At 35.6% G+C, this 13,760-nt stretch overlaps 1 protein-coding gene across 2 annotated transcripts; it reads right to left on the bottom strand.

Moving 5' to 3' along the window:
- Positions 1-1,473: 1,473 nt before the first annotated feature.
- Positions 1,474-13,497, bottom strand: LOC149730682 (uncharacterized). Of its 2 annotated transcripts, XM_089885299.1 has the most exons (23): positions 12,866-13,497; positions 12,353-12,455; positions 11,885-12,019; positions 11,113-11,308; positions 10,613-10,763; positions 9,803-10,311; positions 9,344-9,459; positions 8,808-8,920; positions 8,459-8,713; positions 7,809-7,941; positions 7,166-7,294; positions 6,999-7,093; positions 6,339-6,485; positions 6,091-6,282; positions 4,824-4,930; positions 4,327-4,545; positions 3,978-4,118; positions 3,798-3,864; positions 3,424-3,666; positions 3,193-3,285; positions 2,882-3,034; positions 2,077-2,618; positions 1,474-1,760 (listed from the first exon to the last, which is right to left on the bottom strand). In XM_089885299.1, exons 1-23 carry the CDS (start codon positions 12,881-12,883, stop codon positions 1,565-1,567), a joined length of 4,053 nt encoding a protein of 1,350 aa, XP_089741425.1. In that variant the 5' UTR covers positions 12,884-13,497; the 3' UTR covers positions 1,474-1,564. The 2 variants fall into 2 exon arrangements, with proteins under 2 accessions (XP_089741425.1, XP_089741426.1); XM_089885300.1 differs by lacking the exons at positions 11,113-11,308; positions 11,885-12,019; positions 12,353-12,455; positions 12,866-13,497 and having other exon boundaries at positions 10,504-10,642.
- Between the last annotated feature and the right edge of the window lie 263 nt (positions 13,498-13,760).

Here is a 13,760-nt window from a genome sequence, read left to right as displayed (position 1 = left end):
TTTTTTTAGTATATTTAGTGCAAAAACCAACGTGACGTACGGCCATGCGTTAGCAATATGTTCTTAGAATTTTTGAGTCGAACTTTCTCCCTTATTTAGAAATATAATCTCCCCCCTAAGTACGATACATATCTTTAGATATACGCTGACAGATTTAATAAGCAAACACGTAAACAAACAGGTAAAAAGTACGTCAGAATGCAAGATTATGATCTACCAACGACACTTGACATCATGGCCGTACCCTGCACTTGTTGATGAACGAACAGCACATGTACAAGCGTGGCGATGACACAGTTTGTTTTGAAAACTTACGAAAAACATATTTTTTTCTAGCCTTAAATTAGAAAAATATTCTTCGTGAAACTTTCTTTTAAGAATTCTTATAAGATTGACAAGGAAATGTACAGAAAAGTGTAATCCTAACTCATAAAAGAGTAATTTTGGAAACTATATATTGGTTTACGGTCTACTAGAGATAGTTGGCCGTGATTGGTTTGGCTGTTTAGCTGTCTTGGTAACAAACTTAGCTTTGTTTTACTGCGGTTGGTTATACGCTGGTACTTTCTGTATGGAGACATGGCAGATTGGTTTAGGCGATTCCATTGTAACAAAACTTTCCGGATTCCAGGCTCAATGCTGGGCCATTGCAGACAGATGTGTACAAGTTACCCCACAGTTTCCCTCCCACCCAATGCTATAGCTATTGGGTTGTTAAAAACCATACCGAGAAAAATATATTATCCTACAAAAGTTACAAATACGTGGTATCTCGATCATCCCCCATAAAAAATACCATCTATGACTTTGCTCGGCATCAAGATAGAAATAGTTTGCTGTTTAATAACACATGACGCTAACCTGTCACACGGAGATATACAAGTGACACCTAATGATTTTTTTATAGGATTGTTTGCTTTGAAATGCAATAACACACACAACACACCTTAGATTGAGCGAGTTTCTTTGCTTTTACGCGTTTTATGCCATACACGTGCGGACACCAGGTGCTTTCGCGCATTTTATGCCATATACGTGCGGATCCCAAAGTATCAAGGAACTAAAGTCTTGTACTTGAAATAGCTCATTACAGCATAATTTGGGTATGTAATGTAATATTTAAAAAAATCCTTACACCCGATCGTATTTGTAGGTACTTATAACCGCCGGATGGCGCTAAATATTTGGCGCCTGACGTCACAATAGATGAGCGTTTTTCAAAAAGCATGCAAAGCTATTCTGTGCTGAACACATATACGACAGACTTAGAATAGAACAATTGAGGTCTTTAAACTAAGCCTTTTCGTAACTTAAATCTTTATTTATAGAAGACAAGTAATATAGACTTGCCTCTCCTTTTCATATGGTATATACAAGTCGCCAAGATCTACAAGCCCGGGACCCATGGTTGCAGGTAAGAGATGTGGTCTACAACAATTCATTAGTTCTGCTAAATGTATTTACTGCAGGAAGTCTATCAGGTACGTTTATTATTTGACATCTTTACCACTAAATTTGTGCTTAATTCACGAGAAAAGTAATACTGAGAAAATGTTTAAAAAGATCAAATCCCGATTCCGCTGTCTCTAGATTGCGTACTTTGTGGTCGATTGTTTTGTAACAGTACAGGCATTTTAGTCATGACATCACAATGATCATTGTTACTGCTCGCTTGTTCAGGCCAAGCTGCACGAATTTCTGTTTTCTTTTTTTTCTTTCGTTTATGTTGTAACCGATGTGGCTTGCACACATGGCATGCTCTGCATAAACAAATATATGTATTATATTTAATAAAATAAGACTATTACCCCAGGCTGTTGCCTATTTTCTGATGATCAACTATGCATTAAGAACTTTTAACATAAAAAGGAAAGTCTGTTAAGTGAAGCGGATGGTCTTTAACACAAGGGTTTAAACATTGTAAAGTAAATATTGTTCAATGAACCCACAACATCCATGTACTTAACTATTTAAACCATCACAAATTACTTAAAGCTTAAATGCAGCAGCTGTAATGGCATGGGTGCTATAACCCTCTTTTTTTTACATTGATATAATCAACTAAAGTTATTCTACCTGGATCGACATACAAGTTCCCCAGGAGCAGATTTTCTTCTTTGTTTTACTTTAATTCTCTGTTTGTGTTCTTGTTGTTTTGATTCTGTTGTTTTGATTCTGTTGTTTTGAACAATTTCCAATTTTTCTGTTGTCTCAGTTAGATCTGCATAACCACAAGACTCAGAATCAGGATGAGAGATCTCTTCTTTAACATGCTCTCTTTCATTGCTCAGTTCTTGCTCATATTCCTCTGTATCTTCCAGCTTTTCTAAAGAGGATCCGCCATCATCTGACATGTTTCCAAACAAGTCGCCATCATCTTGGTCTTCTGTTTTCTTCAATTCAATGCCACTTGTTTGTCTTGACATTATATATTCATCATTTCCCAAATCACCCATAAAAGCTTCATTAGTTTCCCCTTTTAAATTGTCAGACCAACGCTCTGGAGTTGGAGTAATTTTTCCTCGATTTCTAAGTGCTGGAGATATGATAAAGTTCAAGTTAGACCTTCCACTGCAGGGTCGGGAAGAAAGATTTTCTTCATTGAAGTCTTGCACTTCCTAAAACAAAAAAAATTTGGGTTTGGTGTTTCAGTATAGAGAGGATTAGTTGAACCTAAACTTAAACTCTGTCACAATCACCTTAACAGCAGTTCCAGGACTCACTCTTGCATTAATGAAAATATATTTATCAACTTATATAAAGTTAAATTTAATGCTACACTAATTTGCACCATAACTGTACAGTAAATGTGGGTTACATATGGCACAGTGTTTTTAAGTAAATTTGTGGTATCAAGTAATGCGTATGCAGTTAAACCTACTTTTGGGTTTTGGGTGTTTAGTTCATTTGAAACTGGAGATGTATTTTCTGAAGTTGAAGGTGACAGACTTAGCTTATTAAGGAATGTAAATGACAATCTTTGCTTCCATGTATTCTGAGTTGAAGTTCTGACACTTCCCAATCCAGAGATTGCCTGCAATGTAGTGTGCTTTAATTTCATTCTGTAGTCTTTAAATTAACTTTCCTCTGGTTTACGGAATGTTGTTGTACTACGCATGCATGTCTTGATATGCATACAACATTGCATTACTGATTTCATGTTTTTATACTTGAATTAAAGAAATTACTGACCAGAAAGCTTCTTTGTCTTGCTCTTTTTCTCTCCAACAGAGCACACTTCACTTCAGGGTTAAGTATCACATAAAAGAGAAGAAGATACACACCCTGTATAAGGAGATAATAAAACTTTTGTCCAAATTGATTGAGTTTAGTAATCAATGATAAGTTTTACAAAAATGTTGTGATGTGAGATGAGCGAGAAATCATTAGTAATGCAGTAAGTCTGCATAGAATTTTTCTCACCTGGAAAGCATTGGTGAAGACAAAGACATAGGACAGAACAACACTTGTTGCTGCAAAAAATCCAAGCACCCAACTTAACCCTAATAGTGGTGTAAGAAAGAAGATACCACGAGCTACTGTTCGTATGTTTTGTTGTATTTGGTTGCTGTTAGTCGGTTTATATCTGTTTTGTTGGCGCAGAAATCTTCTCTGCTGTGTGGCAGCTGCCACTATTAATACTCGAACAAGTATGGTGAAGTTGAACTGTTAAATATAGGCTTTGTTACAACACAACGATTTTGTTCCGAAAAGTTGTGTGTTTTATACCATCGTTTTAAATATTACAATGGATATTTTACACAAATAAAAAGTACATATAAAGTAATTTAACTTACCGCAATAACAAAACACACTGGTCCAGCAAATGTCCATATGATACCATCTTGAAGAGTTAACCAGCACCTTTAAAATGTCATACAAATATTGTACTGCAATCAAGAGCTTTAAAATACAAAAATCCTGATTTTTTCTATAAATATTGTGGTACTCTTACTAAAAAGAAGTTATGTTCTCACCTCTCGTTGTGATAGGTCAAATTTTGTGTAGTTCGGCCAATCAGAGTCAATGTTGATATTAAACAGGGAACTCCCCATCCAATGATGTAATAACGCTTGCTAATAATTTGTGGTTCCCTTGTAAGGACTATCAGTATCTTTCTGCACAAAATTCTGGATGGTAAATCGACATTGCTATTTGTAAATTGGTCATTATTATGTATGAGCTTGGTGGTTGTGGCATGAAACCTTTAGTGTTTTCTAGTACATACCCTATGTTTGTTGTATTTTAGACACCTGATTGGCTGATTCTATTGTACAAAGGCTTAGAAATTTTCAAGAGCCAGTGATATGGAATAAGTGTTGATACCTATATAATATAATTCCTTCCACAAACATCCAGGCCATGCTGCTTAGTAATGATGTATGTAGGAAGTATGTGAGTGCTGAACATGCACGACTAGACTCAGTTGTCCCAGACAAACCAGACGTTATTGTAGCCAGTTGGCTTGTGAGTAAGCACACATGAGATACAAGCAACGACACCATCAGGTTTATATGAACTGCAGGGCGATCTGACTTTAGGTAGCTGTAATAGTAAGGTAAGATTATATTGCTGTGAGAAGTCCAACTAAGATAAATGATAGCAATCAAGTTGTGTTAGTGTTAGAAACAACCATTAGACCAATGCGCTTATGTTTGCAAGTTTAAATTTTAGGTGGTTGAATTGTACATAAAGCAAGTCCATTTTAAATCATTTGCACAAACTTCAAACTCAATTTTTTAGTCAAGTATTGTGTCATTGTACGCATGATTGCCAACTGCACAACACATTGGCTGTTGGTTGTAACTGAAGACTTCACTTACCTAACCAGTTGAGCATAAGTTACAATTGCTGCTATGAGACAACATATTGTCATTGTTTCACCAATCATTGATAACCAGAAGATAACCCATTTATGATGCCCGAAGATCTGTGAAGGCAAACATAATGATTATGTGCTCTAGTATTTTTGTGGCAGGTGAGGTATATGACACAAGTGAGATTTTGCATGGTGTAACGAAAAACCTCATGCTTACTGTCGAGTTAAAACATTCATGTGTGTCTTGTTGGCTCAAACAGTCGAAAAACCAGATTTTTTATACGGTCAATCTGAATATTGTAGTTAACTCCTTAGGGACGAGTAGTGCAAATATGCATTTTGAAACAGGTGTTCACATAAAAGTTCATAATTTTGTTTATAGTAGGTAAAATTTCTTACAGTTGGTTTTATTTGAAAGAGGAAGGAATTATCCACCAATATAACGTTTGAAAAAGGCATCATAGCATTTAAAAGTTTTTACCAAACTTGATTTGAAAACCGTAATGTATTTTTTAAGAAGATGGTCTATATTCTGCCCAAAAATCAAGGTTTTAACGTCATTCTGTCCAATAAAAGCGATTTTATTTGATCTCTATGTTGCTCTGGGGCTTCCCCGTCTAAGTTACCGGTTAAAAATGTGGTTTTGCGTAAAAACGGCTATGTCAGCTTTTTTTGCAAGTTTTTTAGGTATTCTGAAGCAATTTTTACATAAATTATGTTTTTGTGTGTATTATCTAACTTCATTTTGCTTCTGCATGTTGTTTCTACCTTTACATTCATAATAAATCGGTTTTGGCAAGTTTTGTTACGATTTTAGCGAAAATGAACTTTCAAAAAATGACGTCATCAGGTTATAAGTGACGTAATTGACCCCTTAGACGTCACCAATTCAAACAATCATTTTAGTTAGGTAGTAAACAAACCTGGAATCAACTTTGCACTAGATTCCTTATGTATTTTTTACCTAAAAACCCAAATTACACATAAATACAAGATTTCTGATGACGTCATTCAAAATTTGATGACGTCATCAAAAAAATCAAAATACAATCTTGTAGCAATTTTTCCAAAGAACAAAAGTCTAATTGATCTTATTTCGCCAGCACAAACACCTGTGTCGCTAGAGAGCAATATGTGACAGTCGGTCAAAAATGAAAATTTGTTAAAATATATCTCGTCCCCAAAGGGTTAAATGGATGTAACAAAGGTTAAAGAAGATCAGAGAATTGTGTTAAAAGTCAATGTTGAAAGTGTAATACATTCCAACTTACATCAATATTTGTGTTGTACACAAGCAATAAAACTGCGAAGTCTGTTGTGTGGTTGCAACTGCATATATAGAAGTTTTCTTCTGATGACATCACAGAACAACCAATGTCTGACCAAATGCTTTTGTCATCATAATGTGAAAGAAATGAACACATCTCTGATTCTAGAACTGGAATCCCATCAAAACTGTTTGTCTAATAACAATTTTATTGGTTAAGTAATAATGTCCAAGTACATGAAGTGTTTTTACCAGTTTGTGAAGTTTATATGTAATGGGGACTGAAAAACTTTCTCCTTCCATTCTCAAGGTGGCAGTAATGATCGGTGTTGCCATTTTCCATGCAGTGTTGACCAATGTTGATGTGTTTCCATCACTTGCAATGGATTTATTAGTTTTCTGAAAAGAACCACTTGAAACGGCAAAAATTATTGATTTGCAGTAGCAACGTTAACTATAATATAAAACAGCTGGCATGAAATGAATGTAATGAATGTAACTTATTTTATCCTCGCGTGACCGGAAAACGACAGTCGTTATCACACGGGTTTAACACCTCGTGCCAGCTTACGAGTTGCCATGTATGTCACTTTGTGGGTGATTATTTTTTTTGAATTTTTTTATTTATTTTTTTATGTATGGCTGATAATTTGGACAACCCATTAGTGCCACTGGGTTGAAGCAATTGTCGTTAAGTGTCTTGCCCAAGGACACATACGCCCACAATGGTAGCAGCGACGAGCCTTGAACCCATTACCTAATGGTTACAGGCAGGCGCGCTAACCACTACGCCACGGCGCCGCATGATCTTACTTATAACCAGAAATGTCTTGTTGACATGGGGCATACATATGTAGTGCTTGATTAAGCTGTAGCAATAACATATCTGTACAACATATTCAGCACAGTTACCATTGTAGGTGTCATCTTTACTGTCATTGTATCCATTGTTTGATATAAATCGGGTGAATATGCTGCATAGACGATTGAAACTTTCTTCTGGTTTGCTGCAACAGAATATTGATATATATTTTCGTGCATAGTGTTAATAATAAAAGGCATTATCTTTATACGCTTACCTTTTTCTCTTATATGACTTGGTAGTGATATAGTGATTTCTGAACCTGGAGCAATAGTGTTTGGAGAATAAACCATTTGCTGATTTGTTTCCAATAGCTCAAGTTCTTTACTGGACAGAATGTGGACTTCTGCAAGTTATAACAGTTATTTTTTCACGTGCTAATGTATTAATTCTCTGTGTAGGTGGCACGGACCGTCATAGTATCGAAAAATTGTTTAAGTGTAACAAATCGAACGCAGTCATTTTTGTGCATACATGTTTTTTATCAGAAAGTTAGTATTGTCTTGTAAAAGCATGTGCTTGATTGAAGGCATGCTATGGTTCTGGTGAGCAATACAAATCGGTGTTGGGTCGAAATTGGCTGAGAACTTTTAATATGTTTGGGTATACCAATTACCAATATATCTTGGCAAATGTATTTTGCAGAAATTTAATGCGTATATATTTTTTCTTCTGTTTGCTGTGTCATTGTTTTCCCTTTGGACCAGTTCACTTCTTAACTACCCAAAACTGTTTTTAAATAAAAACCTTTCATTACATGTTGCGTAATAAAAATGTGTTTATGTAAAAGAGCTGTATTTGTGTCACAATTAACATATGACTGAATATGATTCTATTCATAGAACACTAGTTTAAACTACCACTTGAGTTTGTTTGGTAACTAATCTTTGTGACTGTGTTTCCAACCAATTCCTGCGTCACAGAATCAGCTATGATGTCACTGAGAGATGTTATTGCTTGTATTGTGACAAAGAAATTTACATTGTTGTCCATCTGTGTGAAAATAAACTTCATTAATAATAAATAACTGCGGAACCTGAACAATAGTTGAATAACAATGGTAGAGATTATGAGGTAATCCATTATTACAGGTCTGATTGTTAGTTTATTCAAAAGTTCAATTTCAGGTTCAGTTATTGTTCACATGAGGTGTTGGTAGTTTTTATTAGAGGGAATTATTCTTTCAAAACAACCTTTTACAGTTGACACACTAACTTCAGTCAAAGAGAGATATTTTTAACTGCTGTTAAATTCATTTCTTGAATGTTTGACTTTTAATTTTTATTTATCTTATGTAATATATTAAATTGGTTACAAATTGTTTATTCATATTTGCATTAATTACTTAGAATCTTTAAGAACAGAAAGCATGTGACAAAAGTATGTATGTATATGTTATTTTCTAAGATAGTATCGTCAATTAATGATAATGATTGGTAATTTAATTTTAAAGAGTTTAAATTGGACAATAATGTAGGTACTAGGTATTGTCTGCATTTTAATATTTTACCTCGGAAGTTTGAAAAGATTCCAAGTCTGACATTATATCTTCGTTATTCAAGGTATCTACAAGTGATAACACATCAGTCATCATATCTTTCAGGGTTTCAAGTGATGTATCTTCCAAAACCTCCTCCCTGTGCTCCTCTGTGATTTCCACTATGGATTGAAGGACTCCAAGAGCAGTTTCAAATGATTCAGAGGAGAAGGAGATGTCTGCCCCATTTAAAGATGAGGTGACATCCTTCAGATCATCGCTGATAGTCTGTAAGTTTATATAAATCGAGGTTAATGGACCAAATCTAGACTGTATCCCAGTTTCCTGTCCGATCTCGCTGTAGTCTAAAATTTACACTTACCTTAATTTTTTCTTTGGTTTTTGTTTGTTCATTTGCTATCTCTTTAGCAACCTCTGGTGGATATTCACACATAGAATATCGAGGTTTGCAGCATGGCCCTGTGTACCAGTGGTCTAAACAGAAGTTATAGTTATATTTGTTTTTTTAATACCTGAATGAAACCTAATTGCAATCATTTGTAGTTCCTTTGTTCTGTGTTTAAATTATTTAAATTTAAATAGTTGAGAGGTGGGGTGTAGGCCTAATGGCTAGCCTAAACTCAAGGTCCATTTGGGAACCCTGTAGGAGCTTATTCACATAGAATAAAGCTATACGTGGCTTATATATTTCTAGTTGCATTTATTAAACACATGCAGATATGTAGACATAACTTTGGTCGGCTTAGACATTTTTTGCTTAAGCTGTCTCAGTGTCAACTATTGGACAATAACTTCATATTCGAAAGTGTTGTGTGACCACTAAACTGATAATGTCATTTAATTTTTTATAACAGACTTTTCATTGAAATCATATAACTTTCATAAAAATAAACAAACCTCGATAAAGGAACACACAACTTCCATTGAATGTGGAGTTCCCATTAAAGTTAAACTGATTGTCGTGTAACAATGTCTGTATTCCATCACTATGAACACCTTCAAGTTCGGACCATCTAATGCAGGAATATAATGGTATGTTGAACAATGATACGTAATGTTATATCAGTTTTTGTGTTTGCAATACAACAAAAACTCGTAAAACACAAAGTTTTAACTCCATGAATATGATGAGACTAAAAGTGTTCTGGATTTTTTTAAGTAGTTGTGTGGAAACTATTGTACCAGTTTCCCAGTTCCATTGTTTATCAGTTTTACCAACACTTTGTTGGCATTTTATGAATGACTTTTTTTGTTTCTCAGCTGTTTTAGATGAAACTATTTTCTGGCTTGACATCAAGTCATGTAGCCCAGTGAGTGTAATGCAACCTTTAGTTTTGTGTGATATCAATCTCTTACCTGTATAAAGCTAGAAAAAGGCGCAACTTTTGCTGTGGTGTGTAACTTGGAATGTTTAGTTTTGATTTAGTTTCTTGAATATTACAATACTTTAACTCATAAGTTAAACCGGGGGCTGATGGATTGTGGTTGTCTTTGTACGGTGCTGTAATGTAATGTCCGGATACTATTCCTGTGAATTGAGAGAGTAGGGATTTTTCTTTTTCTGTCCATAAGTTGCTGTTTTCTCCTGATGTGGATGACAAGATGGATTTAGAGAGAGCTGAGAGCATGATGATGTCATCACATGATCCAACATGAGAAGGAGAGTAAGTTTTATTTGATCCTGCATCATCCAGAGGAGTTTCGGAGGGTTTGAGATCATATTCACACAGGAACATCCGTGATGCTGTACATGGCTTCATATTAAACAGTGGAGGACCTGCTTCGTGATAATAAGGATCGTAACCGAAGTTATCAGGAGAGTTTGAACCTGATCCAGTTGATGGTTGGGATGTGGCTAAGGATACCTGAGGATTGGGTTGCAATTTAGTTCAGTGTTGAGTGTTAGGTGCTCTTTCCAATATTATTGTCCATTCTGTTGGAGCAATTAATATTCTGTATTTGCATTGAAGTTAAGTTAGAACTGACTTAATAATTGAACTGCGGTGTATGTGTGATTGCCACTGGTCAATGAAATGAACCATACACAACAAACCCACCTTTTCCGCATTGAAACATCTTTCTTTCCTTTGGACGTATGGGTAACAGTACCAACGGGACTACGTTCTACCTATTAACATAAACAACACCTATATGCTTCATTTTCACCTCAATGCAAAGCTCTCCTTGTAGATCCTTAACTTTTTGCGACGGATCGAAGTTGGTGTAGTTTACCAAGTTACCTTGACGATCAAGAAAGTTTTCAGAAAACTCGTCGCTTCGTTTCCCATCTATCCAGTATTTAACCGCAGCCGATGATCTGTGTGTGGTTTCTTGGTTATTTATATTAAAAAGATGGTGTAAGACTCTTGTGATGGCTAATGGGCCAACTCTGCCATTCCCCCATAGAACCCATGGCAAACCAAGCCGTATACGTACTTCATGCTAGGACTGCCACTAACAGCATTTGTATATATACATGAAGACAATGTTGAACCGACGAAAACTGGCCCCAATCTCTGTAGAATATGCTGGTTGCCCTTTTAGTTATTGGATGTTCATAGATAAACATGACATGGTAGTTGTGACGCATATTTAGACATCATTTTAAGTTTTTTTAACGATACGATGCGGAATAATCGCTTTGTTTGTTTCGGAAGTAGATTTACCTGTTTAGAGTTTCGGTCAACGCATTGGCGATGTATCTGCTGTTTGCTTCATCTTTAACTTGTACCAACCTCCCTCCACTTTCGTCACAATAGCTGCTTGCGTCATACCATTTCATCGGTTTCGTCACTATGTGGTAGCATACGTCATTGCCACGAGCGTGACCGGTGATGCAGCGATCGAAATACGTTGGATAAACTGGAAGTCAATACATCGTTATTGTTGATATAGTAGGGTGGGGAAAGATAGGACACATTTTCTTCTGTTTTCCGTTCTCATTCGATAGTAAACAAAAAACGTTCAAAGAATTATAAAACCGTATTCTCACGACTCTAATAGACCGTTGTTAATTGTCTAAAACACGACTATGATAATTGAATATTATGTGCTAAAGGTGTCCCGTCTTCCCCCACCCTCCCATAAGTTAAAGGAATGACTTGTAGCTTGACTTTACCACTATCGTCCTATTTGAAAATTTATTCGTTTACCACATATGAGTACTCGTGCAGTAACGATTGTTATTAACCCGCCATAAGAGCAAGCAGGTTCCGTTTATTCATGCGTTATATAGTGGGGTGGGGGAAGACGGGGCACCTTTAGCTTATAGTATCTACATATTCTAATCTTGTTTTAAACAATTGCCAAAGGTCCATGGGAGTTGGGAGGTTACGATTTTATATTTTTTTGACTGATCTTTGTTTCCCACCAAACAGTTCAAGAAAATAGAATGAAAAGGTGTCCCATCTTCCCCACCCTACTATATATTTTATTTACCCAAAGCCGCCACGAAACCTCCAATCCAGTACTGAGCAGAAGAGTTTAACCAGGTTGATTGTTCTGTGATGTTGCTTATTCTTGCAAGTCTACCACCCGACAAATTGCAAGATGTATCAGACACACGCCAACTCGCTGCGAAAATACATAGAGCAGGTTACTGTATTAGCGGAATCGTATTGTGCATGCTTTGCATGTTTAAAAAGTTGGAGTGATTCAGCAAGTTTGACCTGCGTTGGCAATATACAGACGACGGTCGTGCGTAAGTTGCTTGAAGTTCCAAGGACTAGAATAAACATTTCGAAACCAAATTACAGTCATTGTTGTCAGCATTATTCTTTATTCGAAGATACGCTTTGAAGTCCTATAACTGAAAGTTTCCAGAAAATAGTTTTTTTCCTACATTCGGCTCAATTTGCGCAAAGACCTTCAACTTACCATTTTAAATGTAATTTCTTATTTATTTACCATTTCTGTTGTCCACATGTAGACACATGTCCCCGTTTTCAACCCATGACGTCACGTTTGGACATGTTGTTGAGATCACATGCGTCCACCCAAGCGTAAATATCTATGACGTTTGTAGTTAGGTTACCATAGCGTCACCCGTAGTTACAATACAGTAGGATGGGAGAAGATGAGACACTTTTTAACTCCATTTTTTTTCGTCCCATTTAGTAGTAAACAGAGAACATTTAAAGAAATATGAAACTATGTCCTTATGACTGTCATAGACGGTTGTTAATTGTTTAAAACACGATCAGAATATCTGGATATTATATGCTAAAGGTGTCCCATCTTCCCCCATCCTACTATATAACCACACTCGTTTCTTCTAACACGGAAACATGAACTATAGTGTGATAACAGCAGTCGTTCCAAAAACATCTTATCTTTTAAAGCGGTAGGCGCAACCAATGAAAAAATAGTATTGAAAATATATCTTTATTACTCAAAATACGTAGCCTATGTGCAGCTTACAAGTATAGATAACTTCATTTGTCTTAGAATCGTCGGTTTCTTCTGTTACCTATTTAACCTAATATCTGCAACATACAGAGTTGTTCTTCTTTCACTTTTTACAATCTTTAAACTCTGTATATCGCGGAATCAAATATAGAAGGACAAATTTTATTAATCACTGGATATTCTTCAATAAAATTATCTTTGCAAAAATAATGCTTTACATTTTAACCAATTTCAAACGTGCTTGTTTTTTTTAATTTAGGTTTAAATGGTCTAATTCTATCAGCACCATTTCATTCACTAGAGCAAGCCATTACGGCGCTAGTTTCGTAGTATAATTTATACAAAGTTAATTGGAACGTTTGGTTCAGTACGTGTTAACCTTTATTTCCTACGTTGAGCACCCCACTCACAAAACTACAACCTCAAACCTCAAAAGAGTGTTTGAAAACTGAATTGTTAACTGTGTGGTGTCAGCGGGGGGCTTTAACACAACAGGTCTTATTCCTACGACTCGTCATTAATTATTTACGCTTATTTAGTCAACTCAAACATAACTTCTTGGTGTCCGATTTGATAAGTCAAACTAAATGAAGCTTTTTATAAAATAGTTTCATGCGGTACTCCAAAATTTATACGTTTGCAAAAACTTTTTATTTTTGTTTTTATGTCTATTTTACTTTTATATATTTTCGTTTGTTTTTATAACCCTATGTATTATAAACATATTTTTGATATCTGTTAACATATTCTCACACCTAAAAACGTAGTTATGTGTTATAAAAGAACACTGAATTCTCCATACCTATCCCTATAACGAAGCCCAATTACTAAGCAGTACTGTAGGATTCTTTGTATCCAAAACAAAAGAAAAAAACTTCGCCTTGTGGCACTTAAGTGAATAAGGGAC

Source organism: Ciona robusta, chromosome 9 (assembly GCF_009617815.1).
Source record: "Ciona robusta chromosome 9, ASM961781v2".
Taxonomy (NCBI): Eukaryota; Metazoa; Chordata; class Ascidiacea; order Phlebobranchia; family Cionidae; genus Ciona; species Ciona robusta.
The sequence above is the reverse complement of the archived record's forward strand: the minus strand, read 5'-3'. Positions and strand labels throughout refer to the sequence as shown.

What these genes read in the sequence shown, in the direction of transcription:
- LOC149730682 (XM_089885299.1), bottom strand. An exon ending in TTGACCGAAACTCTAAACAG is followed by an intron (nt 10,764 to 11,112) that starts GTAAATCTACTT and finishes AACCACACACAG; the next exon opens with ATCATCGGCTGCGGTTAAAT. An exon ending in GAACTTGTATGTCGATCCAG is followed by an intron (nt 1,761 to 2,076) that starts GTAGAATAACTT and finishes TTGTTTATGCAG; the next exon opens with AGCATGCCATGTGTGCAAGC.